The sequence below is a fragment of the Littorina saxatilis genome, linkage group LG5, assembly GCF_037325665.1.
Source record: "Littorina saxatilis isolate snail1 linkage group LG5, US_GU_Lsax_2.0, whole genome shotgun sequence".
Lineage (NCBI taxonomy): Eukaryota > Metazoa > Mollusca > Gastropoda > Littorinimorpha > Littorinidae > Littorina > Littorina saxatilis.
In genome coordinates, this window is record NC_090249.1 from 11,031,838 (window position 1) to 11,053,911 (window position 22,074).

Below are 22,074 nucleotides of genomic sequence, written 5' to 3' on the forward strand. Positions count from 1 at the left end.
CAAAGAAAGTGCCAGATAAAACTCGTCAGATCGAGGTAGGAGATGTCAGTATGAGGGAGGACAAGTACAAGGGACACAATCTCTATGAGAAATGCTTTGAGGGGTTGCCTGCCTTGTATTACAAGGGACTTTATTCGTCGATTGTAGGCTCTCTCTCTCTCTCTCTCTCTCTCTCTCTCTCTCTCTCTCTCTCTCTCTCTCTCTCTCTCTCTAACTTACACATTCTGTTACTACTACTACTACTTCCTACTACTACTACTTATACTACTACTACTACTACTACTACTACTACTACTACTACTACTACTACTACTACTACTACTAAGTACTACTACTACTAAGTACTACTACTACTACTACAAATACTACTACTACTACTACTACTACTACTACTACTACTACTACTACTACTACTACTACTACTTCTACGGCAACAACGACAATTATTACTACCATAAGGGCTAACTACTACTTGTACTGCTACTTCTACTATGACTAACCTTCTGTTTGGCCAGAATGGGTTTTCTGTTCCCTGCCAGCGGGTAATAAGTCACTCTGTACCCACGAATTATACCCGAAGTCTTGGCGTCGGGTGGCCTCCACGTGACCTCCGCAGCATCGTCCGATTGACGTTTGACCTTGACCCACCCTGGGGCATCGGGCACTGCAGAAAAAGAAAGAGAGTTTTCAAAAATGTAATTAAACTAAGAATTTTTTTTTTTCATCAGCTCAGTCACAACTCAAAATCGTGGTTGTCATCATCATGTGATTTCTTACAACCTCTCTCCTTGTTTGTTTGTTTGTTCGTTTGTTTGTATGTTGTTTTGTTGTTGTTGTTTTTTAATTTGGTTTTGCTTATGAGTTTGTTTGGTTTTTTTCAAATGTTAAATTGTTTTTTGTTTATAAATTTGTTAATTTAAACTATGTCCGTATGTTTGTGTGCTTGTGCAATCTTCTTGGTATAGTACGTATTAATGCTGTCATGACCACCATTATACAATTTGTATAATGTTGTTAATTTGTTTCGGTCACATTAAAACAACCTTTTGCTTGAGTTCAGGCCCTATGTGCTTGCTAATGTATGTGTCAATGATTGGCATACATGTGGAATAACATTATGTTTATAAAAGAAAAGGGAAAATACTATAGGTTCATTGAAGTATGGCGTTGCAATGATAACCTCAGGTGATTTCTTGTCCGTGACAACCTCATCTTCAAGCCGAACTTGGTTAATTTGTTTCAATGATATACATTCTGAATAACATTATGTTTGAAAAAACAAACGAAAATACTATAGGCTCACTGAAGTATGGCGTTGAAATGTTGACCTCAGGAGTCTTCTTGCCGGTGACAACCTCATCTTCAAGCCGAATTTGGTTAATTGTTTCAATGATATACATTTTAAATAACATTATGTTTACACGAACAATGGACAATACGCTAGACTCACTGAAGTATGGCGTTGTGGTGATGACCTCAGGAGACTTCTTGCCGGTGACAACCTCATCCCCCAGCCGGAGCTTGGTTTATTGTATCAGCAATATACATTTTGAATAACATTATGTTTAAACGAACAGAGGAAAATACTGTCGACTCACTGAAGTATGGCGTCGTGATGTTGACCTCAGGGGACTTCTTGCCGGTGACAACCTCATCCTCCATCTGAATCTTGGTTTATTGTATCAACAATATACATTTTGAATAACATTACGTTAAAACGAACAGAGGAAAATACTGTCGACTCACTGAAGTATGGCGTCGTGATGTTGACCTCAGGGGACTTTTTGCCGGTGACAACCTCATCCCCCATCTGCAGCTTGGTTGCCAGCTGCACCATGTAGGTGGTGTTAGTGGTGAGGTCACCCATGGAGAACGACTCCAGACCCGTGGGGTCCTCGTTGGAGTCCACCTCAAAGATGTGCTCCTGGAGGATAAGACGATGCAGTGCTAATTACTTTATTTTCAAAGCAAGCGTATCTTTCCATGTTAGTGATACAAAAGTTATGTTAGTGATACTCATTTATTCGCTTGCGGCTTCGTGGCAGGCGGAAGAACAAATCAGCCAGATGAGTTTTCGTTATTAATTGTTTGTCTGTGCACTTAAAAGACCGTTGGGTTGATATATTTGTAAATGTATTGTTTTGTCAATAACAAACGTTCCAACAACCTAGCTTTCTTGTTATATTTAGTCAAGTTTTGACTAAATATTTTAACATCGAGGGGGAATCGAAACGAGGGTCGTGGTGTATGTGCGTGCGTGCGTGCGTGTGTGTGTGTGTGTGTGTAGAGCGATTCAGACTAAACTACTGGACCGATCTTTATGAAATTTGACATGAGAGTTCCTGGGTATGAAATCCCCGAACGTTTTTTTCATTTTTTTGATAAATGTCTTTGATGACGTCATATCCGGCTTTTCGTGAAAGTTGAGGCGGCACTGTCACGCCCTAATTTTTCAACCAAATTGGTTCAAATTTTGGTCAAGTATTCTTCGACGAAGCCCGGGGTTCGGTATTGCATTTCAGCTTGGTGGCTTAAAAATTAATTAATGACTTTGGTCATTAAAAATCGGAAAATTGTAAAAAAAAAATAAAAATTTATAAAACGATCCAAATTTACGTTTATCTTATTTTCCATCATTTGCTGATTCCAAAAACATATAAATATGTTATATTCGGATTATAAACAAGCTCTGAAAATTAAATATATAAAAATTATTATCAAAATTAAATTGTCGAAATCAATTTAAAAACACTTTCATCTTATTCCTTGTCGGTTCCTGATTCCAAAAACATATAGATATGATATGTTTGGATTAAAAACACGCTCAGAAAGTTAAAACAAAGAGAGGTACAGAAAAGCGTGCTATCCTTCTTAGCGCAACTACTACCCCGCTCTTCTTGTCAATTTCACTGCCTTTGCCATGAGCGGTGGACTGACGATGCTACGAGTATACGGTCTTGCTGAAAAATGGCAGCTACTTGACTAAATATTGTATTTTCGCCTTACGCGACTTGTTTTTTTTTTATTCTGAATTTTGGAACGTTGGCAGTCTCTTTGCTTTTTGGATTTGTTCATGTTAGTGATAGTTCTCACCGCCACAGATCAAGTCAAGTATTTACGCGGCATATAACTATTCTTCAAGTGAATCAAACACAATTCAACAGCCAGGCTGCTTCCCTAGATGTGGATTCCTAATAGAAAACATGTCAAGGTGACATTAAGCCGTCTCTTGGAAACAGAGTCAGAAGAAGAAACACGTGCACAGACACAAACAGATTAAACAGATACAGAGCCGGCTGTTCGTTGGTTATTAACGTTACGTCTCTCGACCCATTTGGTTATGTGAAAAAGATTCCATTTTGTTTCCTTTTTCACACAGACAGACAGAAAGACCATCATAGAAACTCCATATCATGTCCTCACCTTACCCGTTTCAATATTGTGTCCTTAATTAAACGGACATACAGACAGACTAACAAACAGAACGACAGTCACAGAAACTCATCATCATGATCTCACCTTGCCCGTTTCAATATTGTGTCCTTAATCAAACAGACATGCAGACAGACTAACAAACAGAACGACAGTCACAGAAACTCATTATCATGATCTCACCTTGCCTGTTTCAATGTTGTTGATGTAGAGTGTGTAGCCAGTGACGTCAGCCTGCCCTAAGACGGGTCTCTTCCACCTCATCGTCAGCTTGTTGGGGGACTCGGCCTTTGCCTCCAGCGAAGGGGGTGGGGGAGGCACTGGCACAATTAATACAATGGAACCCCAATGTTAAGCTCTCCACAAATCTGAGAAGATCAGGCCTTAACAAGGAGGGAATCTTAACAAGGAGGGAATCTTAAAATGGAGGTACATTTACAGAGGGTATGAATAAAGATAAATCATGGTCTTAAAAAAAGGGGAGGTCTTAAATTGGGGAGTCTTAAAAGCAGGGATTCCATTGCACTCACTACAAGCTCGGTTTGTTACACGTGTGTGAAGGTGCATGCCAATAGGTTTGCAATTCTAAGTGAACTCAAATCGAACACGTTAGGACCTTTGTTTTATGTGTTTTGCTGTAGATGCACTAAACACCGGTATGTGATCATTGTTACAATAATCCTCATCATCTTCATTATCATCATCATCATCATCGTCATCATCATCATCACTAAGCACCGGTAGTATCGTCATTGTAATCGTCATTGTAATCATCATCATCATCATCATCATCATCATCATCATCATCATCATCATCATCATAACCATCACATTATCATCATCATCATCATCATCATCATCATCATCATCATCATCATTATCATCATCATTATCATCATCATCATCATCATCATCATCATCATCATCATCATTATCATCATCATCAAATTCATCCCTGCCTTACACTACAATCCCCTCCCCCCCCCCCCCCCACACTCACACACACACTCGCGATCCTCCTCCCACCCACCCCACCAAAAATTTTGAAAAACAAAACACGAGAACTTAAACATTCCACCTACCGACGACTTTGAGGGAGGTTCCAGACTGTGCCCCGCTTCGCGCTCTGCAGAAGTAGAAGCCTTCGTCACCAGCTCTGACGTCATTGATGACGAGAGTGTGCACGTGACTGTCTTGGCCTTCACCCGCGAGTAGGTCGTACTTGTCGTTCTCGATGATGGTTCTGCCCTCACTTTTCTCGTCAGCCTTGTAGCTCCACGTCTGTAAATGATATTCGATACCAATGCATGCATGGCCTTGCTGTCACTTGTTAATGCTGATATAATCAAGTCGCCGAGACAAAATGTGTTCTCGACATTTCTGTTTAGTTCCTCGGGCGTCATGCGTGTTACGTGTTATGTTGTATGTTATAATGCTCTGATACAACACACCCGAGTTTCTCGTCTTGAGATAATAAAGTCTATGTCTATGTAACAGAGTGTTTACGTGACACCATTATTCACATTGCAACGTCTTGTCTAATTTTACTTCGCTTTTTGCGTCAGATTTTTCACTTTGGAAGAGAGTGTCAAGAAGAGACGTCTTGGTTTAGTGTAATCGGCGTTGTTTGTCATTACAAATGCACAAAACGTGCACATTTTTTGAAACCGCTATCAAGTATTCTTGGTCTGTAGGTTCTACTCGTGCATATAAAGACAGGCATATTATTATATTTTGCTTCGCCTTTCAACATCTCTTCAAAATTATGTTTACACTTTTTAAAAGAAGGCATTTGTAGTCCAATGCCTAAAGGTTAAAGTTTTCTCAAACTCAAGTGATCCTTTATCAAAAACACTGCAACATTATTTGTGATGCCAATTGTAATGATTTCAAAATTGCAGCAAATCTGCCTCAACAATATGATTGAATTAAGTGGTGTGATACAATGAGCTGTGACACTTGAACAAAATTAATCCACACAACAACAAAAACATCAACAGAAAATAATACAGAAAAAAATAACAAACCGAGTCTCTACTACTGGACATACTTCTAGACAAACCTATAATCTCTCTGTGGCTGTGGCTGAGCCTGGAACGAGTAATCACAGGTGTTATAAAAAGATTCATTGCATACCCCGATGTCATTGGTGTCTGGAAGTTTGCACATGATTTCTGCTTTGGTGCCAGCCATTGCCGCTACCTCGTCTGGAACCACGGGGGATGGCTGCTCGTCTGCACCAAAAATAAAACAGGAAGCATGGACAATACAAATCTAGACTCTCTCTGTGTCTGTGTCTGTCTGTCTGTCTGTCTGTCTGTCTCTCAGTCTCTGTCTTTGCTTCTCTCTATATATATATCTCGCACACACACACACACACACACACACACACACACACACACACACACACACACACACACGCACATACACACACACACACACACACACACACGCTAACACTAACACACACACACACAAACACACGCACGCACGCACGCACGCACACACACGCACACACACACACACACACACACACACACACACACACACACACACACACACACCTATCAAAACAAATAAACAGAAGCATACCCAATACTACAAGCTTGATGATTTGTGACGTCATAGGATTTGTGTTGATCTGACAGGAGTACATCCCTGCGTCAGTAGGTCTGACGTCACCGATATGCAAATTCCATTCCGTTTTATAAGGCCTCTCTAGCGATATCCGCATGTCGTCGGTGATCCTCCGGTCGTCAAAGGTCAAGAGGATCTTTTCAAAACTCCAAAGTACCTGTCAATGGAAATTCTAAAAGCTCAAAGCATATCCAGATCAGTTAAGAGGGCTGTGAGTAGATGGGGGGGGGGGGGGGAGGGGGGAGGGGGGTGGGGTGGGACTATATTAGCATCTCAACATGTTTCTCTCGTGTTAGTGATCATATTCACCAGCACAGATCTGTCAAGTTTTTTATTTGGGATAAGAATATCCATCCACATAAACACATGTAGAAAAGAAGAAATAAAAAGACAGAAAAAAGGGTTGCTTTTTGTAAGGAATGTGACGTTTGGTTGAATTATTTTGGTAGGAACCTGTGTCAATATGCGATATCAATTCAGCAAAACAGTTATAATCCCAAAGCAATCAGCGGTGAAAATGTAAGCTGGACACCCTCTTAGACACACGCACACACGCACACGCGTACACACGCACGAACTCACGCACGCATGCACACACACACACACACACACACATACACACACACACACACACACGCACGCACGTATATACACACACACACACACTCGCACACACACACACACACACACACACACACACACACACACACACACACACTTGTACCCTCACCCTATGCGAGCCAAGGTTTTTGATGCGACATGGTATAATTGTTTGCGTTCCTTTTACGGCTACCACTTGTTGCTGCTCCTCCAGAAACTCTGGTGCGTCTAAAAATAGAACCAGGAAAACGTCAGTGGCTGCTTTCTTCGTGTTAAAATACTGCTGGTGTGACGTCAGAAGAAAGGTTAGGTAATACAGCTATGTACGTAAAACACAACTTAGCAGGACTAGCTAAAGAGAATACCATGAAAACATGCACAAGTACTTCCTGTAACAGTGCAATACGATTATTTCTGCATGCACAATGTTTCACAAAACAGAAACTATTACCCTAAAATAGTTTTCCGAGCAAGCTTCTGGACAATTTGTGAGATACGTTTATTTTCTGTATTATAACTGTTCGTATGTTTGTCCCCTTAATAGACCGCTGGTTCGAATATCAGTGACCGTAACGTTTTGTTTTGTCATAATTGAACGATCCAACAACCTACCTTTCTTGTTTTTTTATTCTGAATTTTGGAACGTTGGCAGTCTCTTGTTTTTGGATTTGTATTACCCTAAAAGCCATCAAAATTGGAATAACGGAGAATAACAATACAAATCAGGCAAAGTCTTTTCAAACCTGTTGTAACGTGCGATCTTGAATACTCTAAAGGAAGATTCTCAGGATATTTACAAGGCGGATTGAATAAGGGTCGTGTACCGTTTAGTTATAATTATCTAAACCAAAAATATAAAGAAAAGCCATGATAAATTATGTTCTATAATAGAAAAATATTCATAATTAGAGCATTCTTTTTTTTTCGATTGTAAGTAAAGCAATGATAGATGCGTATCTGATGTAAATCATACAGATATTCTAGAATCTTTGTCGTTCAAAGGTTTTTATGACAGTCCGTTTGGTGAATTACTCCCTGATTCAGTATCATGATCAATGTTTAAATTGCTGAGGAAAGCATCACGAATATATAGGTTCTGGTGGTCGCCAGGACACATATTAATCTTGCATTAGAAAATAAGAATAAGAATACTTGCACTTACACTCACGGTTGTTACAATAAACTGGGACAGAAAACATTAAAACATAACATGTCAAAACATAAAACGTCAAAACATAACACATCTTTACCTTGTGACGTCACCAAAAGCAGACAATGGCACAGACATATCAAGACAGCTGTCCACATTTTGACGAATGAAAGTGGTAGATCTTTGAAACTATGACGCTTTTACTTCATTCACGAAACAGCTGGAAGGCATCGCGTCTGCACAAACGCAGTAAGCCTCTACAGACTAGGTCAATATCATTGCTAAAATTGCATGCTTCTCAAGAGCCGTTGTTATGAACGAGTCCATTTTTTTGGAAAGGTGAACCAGGTCATGTTTCATGTTTGAGGTCATGTTTCACTACTTGACAGACGAAGCTTCCCAGTGCTTGTTGCGCCTTATTACAAGGCGATCTGAGTCAAGCTTGAATCTGTCCCGAATAATCATAGTGGTTAAAGGGATTTTAGAAGAAACGAACAACAACAACAACACTACAACCACCACAACCACCACCACCATCACCACCCCCACCAACAACAACAACAACAACAACAACAACAACAACAACAATAACCGCAACAACCGCAACAACAACAACAACAACCAAATGTGGACAGAATTTAAAATCTTCGTGCTTGCTTGCATGTTTGCTTGCTTGGTGCTCGTGCTTAACATAATTGGTGCTTAATTGCTTGCTTGCAAACTTGCTTGCTTAGTTTCGATTGTTTAGCTGGTTTGGGTTTTGCTTGCTTGTTTAACGGTATGCTTGTCTATATGCTTGTGGATTTCTTGCATGGTGCTTATAGCCTACAGGACGGGCGTGGTGGTAAGACGTCGGCCTCCTAATCGGGAGGTCGTGAGTTTGAATCCCGGTCGCTGCCGCCTGGGCCCGTATGCATGAACTAGAAGTAAGAAACACTGGAAGTAGAGGCCTCTTTTCGAAGTGGGAACTCCCGAAGTCAACTTTCTAACTGTTCACAATGCATGAACTGACTTGAACGCCAAAGTAGTGACAGCGAGAGTATTAAGGTCAAGGTCGGGGAAATTGGGGGAATCCCTACTAATACGCATGCGCACGTTTCTATCAACATTTCAGTCAACGAAAATGGCAAGGCACGTGTGCCGCTCAAAAAGAAAGTAGACACAGAGGGGCGTTCTGCGCCTTTTTCAGATGGTGAAATTGCTGTACTCTTGACAGAAGTGTTTTACGAAAGAACGGTTATTCTGTCCAAATTTCAGAACAGTCTAACTGTTAAACATAAAGATACTGACACTATGACACAAGTGACACTGACGGCACACATAAACACACACACACACCACACACTGCACACACACGCGCGCGCTCGCGCGCACACATATACACATACACACGCACCCATACACGCACGCACACAGTCACAAACAAATAACCACACACTCACTCTCTCTCACTTTCTCTCATTCTCTCTCAATCTACACTCATACACACACTGAAACTATGATGACACAAGTGACACGTCACACACACACACACACACACACACACATACACACACACACACACTCACGCACACACACACACACACACACACACACATACTCACCGTAGTGACACACATATACACACGCGCGTACAGTTGAAAGTCAAGACATGATATGATTTTTTCAAAGCATAGGAAGGTTTCTTTTGCAAATGAATAAAATTAACACAGGCAAAACCCGGTTTTTGCAGCCGGAATGCAATTGCGGAGGCTTAAAAAGGAAAAGATTAATAAAAAATATATAGCTCCCGGCGGAACTTGAACCCGGAGCAAATGAACGAGAGTCCGGAACCGTTACCACTGCACTATGTTACTCGTGTAGAATAGAGGCACGATGAAAAAAGGCATTCTGAGTTATTCAGTCGTGCTGGTTTGAAAGCTCGCCACCTTCGCCGAATGACTCGAGCACGTTTTTTTCGGTCAGTAACTGATCGAACTGTCGCTTTTGAGTCACTCTGTTTTAAGCATTTCACCTAAATTAAACAAGAATGTCACAGTCCGTGTCTATGGTGCAAGGTAGGAGACCGTCTCATTGTAGCCAAGTTACGACAGTTGCTCGATTGACACATTTCACGTCTTCGATATTGTGTCTGAGATAATTTCCCAATGAGCTGCCTTTAAAAACGGAATGTCCTGCAATTGTAGTATGCGCTGGAGGTTTCTTTTGGATGGGTAAGGACCCTTGAGATGCGATATCGTCGTATAATTATGTCAAGCGAGAGGCCCTTGACATTGGAAGTGGGAACTTCGAAAGCAAAGTTGCCAGCTACTCGGTATGCACGAGCTAAATTGAACGCCGAAGTAGTGGCTTCGAGAGTTCTGAGGTCAAGGTCGAGAAAATTGGGGGAATCCCAATTAGTGCGCATGCGTTTGTAAACGGTAGGCTTGGTGACCAGAAGAAACAAATCTCATCGCGAGTTCGTAAATGGGCAAACGTTGATCGCGCTGTAGCTTTTACTATAATTGTTGTTTTTAACTGGTTGAACGAAAGCTGTGATAATTGTCCTTAAATAGAATGACTGTCTATAATAATGATTTCGTTGACCAGAATGTTGGGGACAATAAAAAAAGGTTGTTTATGTGGTAGCGAAGTCGGTTAACTTAAAACTCTTTTTGTAGTGTTTTTTGAATGATTGTGTATCGGTAAAACTGCTGGACAAAAATAGTTTGGTCAGAGCGAATGTTTGTGTTACTGGTAAATTTAAAAAGGCAGAACTCCATTTTTTGGGAATCAAGATATAAGGTGTAGTGAAAAGAAGATAAGTTCAGCGAATTTCATATTATTTGAGAAAATGTGTGTCCGAATTTTTAAAACAGAAAAATTGTTGTACTTAGGTGTTTGTAAATTACGTTTGTCCTCGTTAATTGTGAAGAGGATGTATGTTTATATAAAGTTCAAAGTCAACATTGGATTTTTGTAGCCTACGTGCGTGTGTGCATGTGTATTAGACATAATACATAGACATAGAACACTTTATTATCTCAATTACGATAAACTCGGGTGTGGTGAATCACAATAAACAGCATAAAACGTAAGAACATGAATAAAATATCAAGGCGCAAATATAGTCAGCTCATCATAGTGTGGGGAGTGGGTACACACACACACACCTAAAGTGTGGATGGTTACCTAAGAGGCGGCACTGGGTGTAGTGCCTTTCTAGTGCACTTGCACTACAACAGCACTGGGTGCAGTACTCGCTCCGGCATCGAAGAATTTTGCACTAAAAAATGCACAAAATTTGACCTATTTCGTCGCCTATAGAGGACGGAAAGAATGTCATTTTGAACATTGTTATGACATTCTTTCCGTCAAAAAAGTAAATTTAACGGTGTCAATTTAACCATAAGGCAACCATCCACACGTGTGGACGGAAAGAATGTCATTTTCAACATTGTTATGACATTCTTTCCGTCAAAAAAGTCAATTTAACGGTGTTAAATGAAGCGACCATCCACACAATTAGGTTGCCATCCAGAGTTTAGGTTGCCATCCACGTGTGGATGGTTGCCTTATGGTGATTTAGGCAACCAAACCTGTGGACAAATGGGTACACACACACACACACACACACACACACACACACACATATACACACACACACACACACACACACACACACACACACCGTCGAACACACACATAACGTCGAACACACACACACACACACACACACACACACACACACACACACACACACACACCGTCGAACACACACACACCGTCGAACACACACATAACATCGAAAACACATACACACACACACACACACACACACACACACACACACACACACACACACACACTCCCACACACACACAAACACACACACACAAACACACACACACAAACACACACACACAAACACACACACACACTCCCACACACACACACGGCACGCGCGAACACGCAAACAAACGTATGAAGGAACAGACGCACATTATACCCGCACGCACGCACACACAGGCAGACAGGCACTCGCACAAATACATACACACACACACACACACACACACACACGCACACAAACACACGCACGCACGCACACAAACACACACACACACACACACACACTCACACATGCACACAACGACGCCCATTTTCATAGAAACACAGTAACCCCCTCGTATAAGCGGGAATGAAAGAGTGGTGGCCAATGACCCAGAACAAACAAAAGTCAAAGCTGGCAACTCAGGTTTGTATTCAGGGAAATTTGCACGAAATGCATGCAGAAGATACGACTTTTCCCTCTATTTTCTCTCTTTGGGAGCGTCAGCTCGGTTTGACATGAAAAACTGAAAAAAAGCCCTGCCTTTTTGCACTGAGAAACTGTGGAAGTAGCGTGTTTACTACTGGGTCTGGCTGTAGTACATTTACCCTCATTTACTTCCTCGTTAGCTTCCAAAGTAAACTCTTTTTTCGTCCCATGCATGCGAAAGTGAGGATGTACTTCCGATGTCACTCAAAACTTTAGAAGTAGTCGCAAAATACCCTGAGTTACTTCCTCGCTTTGCTTCGAGGTAAACCCTTTTTCCGGCCCATGCATACGAAAGTGAGGCAAGTACTTCCGATGTCACTCAAAACTTCGGGAGTTGTCGCGAACTTCCCCCATAAGCATACGGGCCCTGGTGGGTTAAGAGTGGAGGTTTTTCCGATCTCCCAGGCCAACGTATGTGCAGACCTGCTAGTAACTTAACCCCCTCCGTGTGTACACGCAAGCACAACATCAAGTACGTTCGAAAAAGATCCTGTAATCCATGTCAGAGTTCTGTGGGTTATAGAAACACGAAAATACCCAGCATGCCTCCCCCGAAATCGGCGTATGCTGCCTAAATGGTGGGGTAAAAACGGTCACACACGTAAAAATCCACTCGTGCTGAAAACATGAGTGAACGTGGTAGTGTAAGCCCATGAACGAAGAAGAAGAATAGCCTACTTATGCATGTTTGTTTGCCAACTTGCTTGCTCGCTGTTTGATTGTTTCGCTGGCTTTAGATTTGATTGTGTTTTGTTTGTTTGTTTGTTTGTTTGTTTGTTTGTTTGTTTGTTTGTTTGTTTTCCATCACTGTGTATGTACACGTATCAAAGAAACTCAGAATCAAACAGTAAACACTTGAATGGACAGGTCTATCAAGGCCTTCTGCACCAATAGTACCCTCCACCTCCTCAGTGTGTGACAATAGACTGGTCCGTTCCCACTCTCGGCCATACATTTCCTACTTACCATCGGAAGCGTGAAGATCCCTATCTCTCGTAGGGCAAGATGAGACTTCCGTACCAATACGTGCAACCAGCGTAGGAGTGAACTAATACTAGCTTGCGTGGCTTGCCACTGTGGCTTTCTGTCGCTCTTTCGTTTGTTTTGTTCGTGGTTATTTTTGGTTCTGGGAAGCAGTGGAATTTTCCCTTGCTTTGTTTTGTTTCCTGTTTTCGTGCTTTTGTTTTTGGGAGGGTCCGGCGGAAGCCGGGGGGAGGGGGTAGGGGCAGGATGTGGAGGGCCGGGTTGCGTGCGTGCGTGTGTGTGTGTGTTCGAATGTATGTGTGTGCGTGTGTGTGTGTGTGTTCGAATGTGTGTGTGTGTGTGTGTGTGTGTGTGTGTGTGTGTGTGTGTGTGTGTGTGTGTGTGTGTGTGCGTCTACGTGTGTGTCAGGGCGTGTGTGTGTAATGTTGTCACTATTTATCTAAGGTGATATAGGTCTTGTAACGTATGTCTGTGGAAACGAGTTCATTATGTTGCTTCCTTTTGTTGCTAGTCGCAGGGCTGGGACCCAAAATATCAATTTTGTATCGCCCATTTCTAATGCTCAGCTTTGAGTTACATTGTCTGCAGAGGCTGAATGAATCGACATTGCTTCCTTTCTATATTGCTTGGGTTCTTATTTGTTTACTTCCCAAAAGCAAACCAGCGTTACGGTGTTTGTTTGGTTTGCAAACACTTTTTGCTTCAAATGTACGCATTACGAACTTGCAAAAAACATACACGATTCAACATAATTATCTTAGAATTAGGGAAACCAACTCCTGATGGTGTTGTTGCTTACAATGGTGATATTATCTCCCCTGTTCCTCGACTTTGGCTCTCTGTTCTAAGTTTTAAATTGTGGACATATCTCTGCGCGCGCGTGCAGACACACACACACACGCACGGACAAACAAACACACGCACGGACACACACACACACACACACGCGCACACACACAGACACACACACACACACACACACACACACACGCACTCACGGACCCGTCGCGATATAACCTTGAATGGTTGAAAACGACGTTAAACACCAAATAAAGGAAGAAAGAAAGCACTCACGGACACACACACACACACACACACACACACACACACAAACACACACACGAACGCATGGGCACACACACACACACACACACACACACACACACACACACACACACACACACACACACACACACACACACACACACGGCTAACACAGACATCATTAGAATTACGCTTCTTCTTTGTTTCATATCATTTGTCTTCCATTATCATAATTGAAGCACATGATGATATATAACCTAAGTAAAAGAAAAAAAAAGCTATTAGCTGTCGGGGAAGGACTTTTGAAGTGCGCGGAGATGGTGGAGTAGGGGTTAGAGAAGTGAAGGAAGGGGAGAGGGAGTGGGAGGGGGGTGTGGTTTCACAAAAATTGAAATTGAAATTATGAAACAACATTTAAAAGAATATGTTAACTTTGATCACTGCCCTCAATTTAAAAATATCAGTAAAACATCGAAAGCAAATGAAATCAAAAGATGTATAAAGCTTAAAAGTACACTTCAAATACACGTTTTCAACATTCGAACCAAACAAACCTTTTGGTCTCATAGAAAGGACTTTGAGGGATAAAAACGTATAAATGATCAATATTGACCTCAAAACCAGAGATGAAATAAAACATCAATTATCACATGTGATGTAAAACAATCGTTAAGTATTACGTCATCACTATCCTCACTGACATAAAAAGTGATGCTAAATAGATAACAGATCCGTAAGCATTGCGTCTCACTAGCAATGTCGGTCACAAATAAAAACAATAAGTAAATATATAAATAAGTAAAGTCAAGTTGGAGAAATATCTATATGATAAATTAGGATTCAGAATCCAACTTGATCATTCAAAAGAATCTCTATATTGATTAGAAAGAAACAAAAATAGTATTCAGAATCAAACGTGATCTCTCAAAAGAATCTCTATATTTCTGAATTTTTTAAAATAGTATTCAAAAACCAACTTGATCTTTCAAAAGAATATCTATATTTATTGTTAAAAATTGAATAAAAAGGCTAACTCCACTTTCCTCGTTTGTAATAGTACCGTTGTTCACACTTTGTTACGTACTCCTGTGGTGCTAACCGTTAGGTTAACATTGTTTGAATTTTCTCTTAGAGAATCGGCAGTAAAATTCTTCGTTCTTTGACGATTAAGTTATACTCTCTCGTAGAGATGTGAGAATACCGCCAACACAAAATAGAGAACAACATTCAGCACACCATGCTTCGTCAATACATAGGTTCTTATGCAGTTGATGTTTTTTTCGAGATGGTTGTTCAGTGACAATCGTCAGGTTTTAACATGAAGACTTGGCCAGTTCATAATGGCAATGGTGTTCTACGTTTGAAATATTCTCAAAATGGCCACCGGCATCGCCACGATTCCTCTGAATGAAAATCCAACTGCAGAAAAAGTTATTTTGTTTTCTGTTGTCTGTTAGGTCATCGACAGAGGGCGCCACAAGCATACCATGGACACTTTTTTTTTCTTGATGACTTTACAAAGAATGTAGGTATAATAACACACACTTTGTCGCCAAGAAGTGTATGTGTAACTCTAGCGCGTCTGTGTTTGATGTTGCCTTGATTCACACTAAGACCATCCAATACAGTTTTCCTCTTGAGGTTGATGATGCAAATATTGTTTTAATACTTGAGCAGTTTCAGCTCCAGAGTTTGAATTAAAACAAAAAGTTATATTTTTACATGAGCGGTAGAGTTCTACAAGCCCCGCCGAACGAAGACTTGGCCAGCCATTCTTTAATAGCGGTTTGCCGAGACTTGGTCTCGGAACTGGGACACACAAACCTGGGCAGAACAAGCATCTCCTCTTCTTCCATCTTCTCTGTCAACACTGTTAGCTCTTCAACAGTAACTGGCTTTTCCCCGGCTTTGGAACCAGAAGCTGTGGACTGTTTGGTTTTACTGGCACTGGGGACTTGCTTCAACCCTGAAGAATTGGCACCCTTTTGAATGGAACTTATTTTCTTCTTGTCCACCAAAGGAGAAATTGGCCTAGTCATCTGTCCTAGCAGGAGACCTTTGTTGGCTGGGACCTCGCTGTAAAGGCTGGCTTTCTCATCCCCGTCCTGCTGTATGGATGCGTCACGCTCCTTCAGCGACTCGTCACTGGAGATGGTGACGTCATCCACCCAGCAATGAGGTCTGGGCGTGCAGGTGATGCTGGACATTGATGAGGACGCTAATGACGCTGCGCTGGTCGGTCTTGACGGTAGCTTTCTGGTGACCTTGGTGGACACAGGAGTGATGACGATGATCTCTTCTGAGGGGAGAGAGACCAAGGAGGGGTTGCCTTGTTCCTGTGGGGGTTGGTTGTCCTGAGACTGGTGAGGGGTTGGCTTGTCCTCTGGGTGTGTGAGGCTGGCGTTGGGGGAAGTCGCCTGGGTGAGATCTAGCGGAGGGACCCCATAAGGCGTGGAGCCTCTTTCGCCTGGTCCTTGTGATCTGAAAAGACACAGAAAAACTGTAGGTGCTACAAGTACACACCCCAATTGGGAGTTTTGTAAAACGATATTGGTTTGTCATCACAGCGTTACATGAGGCTAAAACGAACACAAAGTTCAAGACGACTTTGTTTTGCGTCTAACACAGTATATAAGCTTCGTACTACATGCAACTAATCCAATGAGTGGGTGCATGGGTTTATACTGTTTTGGGTTGCCCAGTGGATGTGGTTGAAACAGTTTTGTATTTCCGTGGTTTTTTTTTAATTTTTTTTTATAAAATTTACATTATTATGAAGTGAAAGCAACTACAAACCTACGGCTTATGGTGGTGTCTTTAAATATAACTTACACTCCGAAATAAATTAGAAACCAGCGGATTTAAAGCAACTAAAATGCTTGACATAGTGGCGGATTGTCAAAGCACTTTGGTTTGTGGTTCGAATACTTGATGTGCCCGATGATGCATAACTAACTACCGGATATGTTCACTGACTGCTCAGTTGTTTCTGTGTAGATAGTTCGGTCAGCACTTTTTTCATGGTTTCTAATGAGCTGAAATATGCTCCGAATGACGGAACTTAGCTTCGGCACTCTACTAACTAGGATTTTCTTCCCTTCCATACAAGGTTTTCTGCAGCAATGCCTATCTAAGCCAAGTAATTGCGTATTAGCTAAACCTCTATCGACATTGTAATCTATAGGATCTTTGGCTGTGCCTCCAATACCGGAGGATCTTTCTTCTTCAATCATTGAATACAATCGACCTTGTCGCATAACCTCGCCTATAAGACCTACGGGAGAATCGACAGCGTAAATATAAGGAAACAAAAGAGTACTTAAGTACTCCCGTTATGGCAAAACGGCTCTTGTGCTACGTATCATTTACCAACAAGAGGGGTCGTCGGTATGCAAGTGTCTCGAGTGGACTGCTAGTAGCTTAGGTGCTAATGCTTGTCGCTCTGGGCTTAGTTCTGACATATGTAGGTAAAACTACGTTGCTGCAGCCACACAAGCAAAGAGCCGAAATAACATGTCGATGACAGGGTGTGGGCAAAAGGACAAGTTCTGGAGGGAAAAAATCAAAAGCAAGCGCAAGAAAAAAGCCTTTCAAAAAACAAACAAAACAAACAAACACAGGAGCGAACGAGAGAGAAAGACAAAATAAATCAAGAAATCATAAATGAATGAATCAATAAAGAAAGATAAATGAATGAATAAATGAATATATAAATAACAAAATACGTGTAAAAGAATTGTGTTTGCGTGCGTGCATGTGTACATGTGTGTGTGTGTGTGTGTGTGTGTGTGTGTGTGTGTGTGTGTGTGTGTGTGTGTGTGTGTGTGTGCGTGTGTGTGTGTGTGTGTGTGTGTGTGTGTGTGTGTGTGTGTTTGCAATGCGCTAGAACAACACCAGTATTGACAGCTTAAAGTACCAAACGATTCTGTAAACCTGGGTTATGTGGCACTTGAATGTCATATGTAAAGTCTCAGCTTTCTAACTTATACCAATAGTCTATAAATCAAACAAGTTCTTCTAGCCTGCAGTATAACAGCAAGCACGCTCATATTGTTTCATATAGTCTTCCTTCATTCTCTGTGAACGAGCACACTACATTAGTCGAACAAAACCTGTCGCAGACAAATAGGCTCACCGCATTGGCAACTGCAAAGCCCTTGTTAAAAAGCACACAATTCATAGCCTACGGTTGATGACAATCGGGGGTTGTGTTTGAAAAGACCCATGAATCCTTGCAATAAAGGTATTTGCAACCATTGTCAGCACTATGTCCTCTCACACAAACTGTGTCAACGCGTTGGTAAGGCCAAAAAAAAATTAATCTGTTTACGGTATCCCGACCGACCCTATATTTTTGCGCGACCCTAGACTTTTTTTTTTTTGGGGGGGGGGGGGGGGGGGGGCATTTGGGGAGAAAAAAAAAGTCTTTTTTTTTGGGCAAAATAACTTAAAAATATGTTTAAAAAAACCAAAAAAATCCCGACCTACCGACCCTATTTTTTGCCTATGTTACCGTAAACAGATTATTTTTATTTTGTTTGGCCTAATGGACGAATTCCGGAACTAACTCTGCCGGGTTTGTATGGGTTGAAGAGTAATTACTTTTGTTTTTAGTGAGGGAAGCTCTTTATAAGTGCTCTGTGTCAACGTGTTTTAGACACACCCCTCGCTAGTGAGTGACCTATAAAGGCACGCGTGGAAGTTTGACTCACTGAACGCAAGAGTAGCCTATTCTGTCTTTCGGAGTCTATCGATCACACCCGTTATTTCCGAACATTTTTCATTGACAGTTTGCATTTAAGACTTGACTTTAAATATCGCCAACGCTGCGATTTTGTCTACTGTAGTGTTGTGTACATTATTGAACCATTCAACCACGATGTGTGTGTGTGTGTGTGTGTGTGTGTGTGTGTGTGTGTGTGTGTGTGTGTGTGTGTGTGTGTGTGTGTGTGTGTGTGTGTGTGTTGGCCTACTTCTACGGACTATTTCTTCGTTACACACCCGTGTTCCGCGGACCCAAGAATTCAGCGGACGTCCGCTGAATTTGTTATGGCTGAATCACGTTCACACAGCCAATCTGGAGACCCCCCCCCAAAAGGCCCGCCAAAACTGCGATTTGTCCGCGAAAGTCGTAATTTTCAATCTTCGTGTGTTAACCTTCATACAAATCAAGCTTTGGCCTCTCAGCTGTGAAGTGTTGTTTGTTGGTTTTCACATCTACTTATTATCACTAGTTAAATGAACAATCAGGGCACTCTGCTAATTACAAATCTGCTTTACTTTTTCTTCTAAACCGATTAGTAAACGAGTCCTCAAAAGTGGGGTCTTTTGGTGCTAGTCCTTGGAAGTGCGTGTGTGTGTGTGTGTGTGTGTTTGTGTGTGTGTGCGCGTGTGTGTGTGAGTGTGCGTGTGTGTGTGTGTGTGCGCGTGTGTGTGAGTGTGTGTGTGTGTGTGTGTGTGCGTGTGTGTGTGCGTGCGTGCGTACGTGCGTGTGTGCATGTGTGCGTGCGTGCTTACGTGCGAACGTGCGTGCGTGCGTGCGTGTGTGTGCGTGCAGCAGCAAGGAAGGTTAACTCCCCTGTCGTTGTTTATAACAAACGGTCGTATCCGCCCCAAACTGGTTCAGACCGATTAAACAATTGTCTGGCATTTCAACTGTTCCAGCATTCTGGCTTTAGCTGCGTGCCAGTAAGGGAAAGTCGCCAATCCCGGAACAGTCGGCTAACTTGGAACACCTCAATATGCGGTCAACGGGAAACAATTCATGAAATTTTTTTTAGCAGAAATGTCTAGTGACCCCTCCCGATGGTATTGCAAAAAGAAAAATGGCAACTGCGGCAAAACCAAAGAAGAGGTACGTTTTTTTAACTTTTCTCCCTTCTTCTTCTTATTTCTATTGTCTAGAATTCGTTTTATTACTCTTTATCTATATACGTTCACATAAAATGTTGATTGCTATTACAAACCTACATCAATGTGTTACACTATGAACGGGGGAAAAAGATTGGAAACGTCACATGTATCCTACAGCTAAAGTCGAAATCCATGCAGGTGCCATGCGGCTATGCTGGAACACATATAGAGGCAAACATGGAACAGTGTTCCAGCTTTGACGCATTCTGTTCCATCTTACCCTCATCAAACGATAAAGTGAACACTGGTGTTTTTAGTCCGTGGCAGGCTAATTGCCCCCTGGATAATTGTTCCCCGACAACTGCCCCCCCCCCCCTCCGGACAATTGCCCTACTAGGACAATTGCCCCCCGGACACCTGCCCCCCCCCCCCCCCACCGAGGGAGGACAACTGCCCCCCGGACACCTGCCCCCCAATTTTTTTCTCACCACTCTTCGTGCAAGTTTTTGCAAAAGCCGTTCACTTCAATAAGAGTGTGTGTGTGTGTGTGTGTGTGTGTGTGTGTGTGTGTGTGTGTGTGTGTGTGTGTGTGTGTGTGTGTGTGTGTGTGTGAGTGTGTTTGCTGGTGTAAATGCGGGCGTAAGTGTGGGCGTGCAAATGTCTGTGTCGGTTTGTCTGTGTGTATGTCTGTCAGTTTGTCTTTGTCTGGGTGTTTACAGTATTTATGTGTATGTGTCTATATGTGTGTGAGTGTGTGTGTATACACACATATATATATATGTGTGTGTGTGTGTGTGTGTGTGTGTGTGTGTGTGTGTGTGTGTGTGTGTGTGTGTTTGCGCGCGCGCGCGCGCGCGTGTGTGTGTGTATGTGTGTGTGTGTGTGTGTGTGTGTATTCAAACCAGGAAGCATTATATAGATATCGCTGAGAAAACAAATTATAGACTTCCATTACCTATGAATACCCTCTAGACAACAATACAACACTTGATAACTCGCTAAACATACAGACAAGAATGGGGGGCAATTCATTGTCACGGGGGGCAATTGTCCTAGGCGGGCAAATGTCCAGGGGGCAGTACTGTTGTCCGGGGGGCAGTACTGTTGTCCGGGGGGGGGGGGAGGGGGGCAGTTGTCCGGGGGGCATTTAGCATAGAACCGTTTTAGTCACGTACTCAATTCTCTTTTCAGTTTTATTGTATTTTTTCCTTCTATACCTTTTATTGAATGGTTGATTGATTTGTTTTACAGTATTTTGGGACCCGGACGGTGGCTACCCGAAGAAATGGGCTGCGCGTTGTCGGCTGTCAGAAACGGGGAAATGGGTTTGCGTTGCGCATCAAGAACATTTGGTGTTCCTGTCACGACTTTTATGCTGCGAAATATCTTGGTACTGCTTCTTATGTGGCACCAACACCCCTTTGAACATTATACAGTGCCAGCAGTATACACACGGCATTGATCACACGAGGACTGCACTGAAAGTAGAAAACAAAAGGACATTGAGTGAAAAATCGTTTCTTATCTTCTTTTTTCATGTTTTACAAAAACAGTTTTTTTTATCCGATTTGTTTAGACCTAGCCCTTATTTATATTTTTTTTCACATTTGAGGCATTAATTGTTATCAAATTTACTATTTCTTTGGTAAAAATCCAATGTTATGTGGAAAAACAGACATTTAAATAAGATGGCTAAATCAAAATGTTATGACGTATGAATTTATCTTGTGTGTGTGGCAATGTGTAATTGTGTGCGTGTGATTGAGAGTGTGTGGGTGTATATATGTGTGTGTGAGACACAGACAGAGCTAGAAGGAGAGTCAGTGTGTTTTTGCATGTGTTCCGAGTTTGACAACACAGTGTTCCACTTTACACACCCATGCGTCCAACCTGGAACAAATGCAGAAATTTTTATAATGGTCAGTTTGATGAGTTGTGTGACTTTTATTTTATCTTATGTTGTTCGTTTGTTTACTGATAGAGTCTAGTATGTGACAATATAAAAAACGCTTTGCAATAATAATTTTTTTGTCTGGTACGGCTGTTTCTCCTTAACTGTTCCAGGTTTAGCGAC

The 22,074-nt window shown here is 41.9% G+C and overlaps 2 protein-coding genes across 4 annotated transcripts in view; both read right to left on the reverse strand.

Moving 5' to 3' along the window:
- Positions 1-8,074, reverse strand: part of LOC138966283 (cell adhesion molecule DSCAM-like) — a 91,806-nt gene extending 83,732 nt beyond the window's left edge. For 2 of the 3 annotated variants that reach the window (XM_070338440.1, XM_070338439.1), the window contains exons 1-8: positions 7,920-8,074; positions 6,800-6,897; positions 6,025-6,226; positions 5,569-5,666; positions 4,515-4,713; positions 3,616-3,752; positions 1,747-1,924; positions 501-664 (exon numbers count right to left, since the gene is read on the reverse strand). In XM_070338440.1, coding sequence (XP_070194541.1) covers positions 501-664; positions 1,747-1,924; positions 3,616-3,752; positions 4,515-4,713; positions 5,569-5,666; positions 6,025-6,226; positions 6,800-6,897; positions 7,920-7,977 — 1,134 coding nt within the window. In that variant the 5' untranslated portion in view covers positions 7,978-8,074. Of the gene's footprint in view, positions 1-500; positions 665-1,598; positions 1,651-1,746; positions 1,925-3,615; positions 3,753-4,514; positions 4,714-5,568; positions 5,667-6,024; positions 6,227-6,799; positions 6,898-7,919 lie in introns of all 3 variants that reach the window. The other variant, XM_070338441.1, reaches the window with a different exon arrangement.
- Positions 8,075-14,328: 6,254 nt separating this feature from the next.
- On the reverse strand, positions 14,329-16,630 carry LOC138966279 (uncharacterized; the record flags this gene model as incomplete). The annotated part of the gene is given in 1 exon segment (XM_070338432.1): positions 14,329-16,630. A coding segment is annotated over 1 exon segment (765 nt), but the record flags the coding sequence as incomplete, so codon positions are not given.
- Between the last annotated feature and the right edge of the window lie 5,444 nt (positions 16,631-22,074).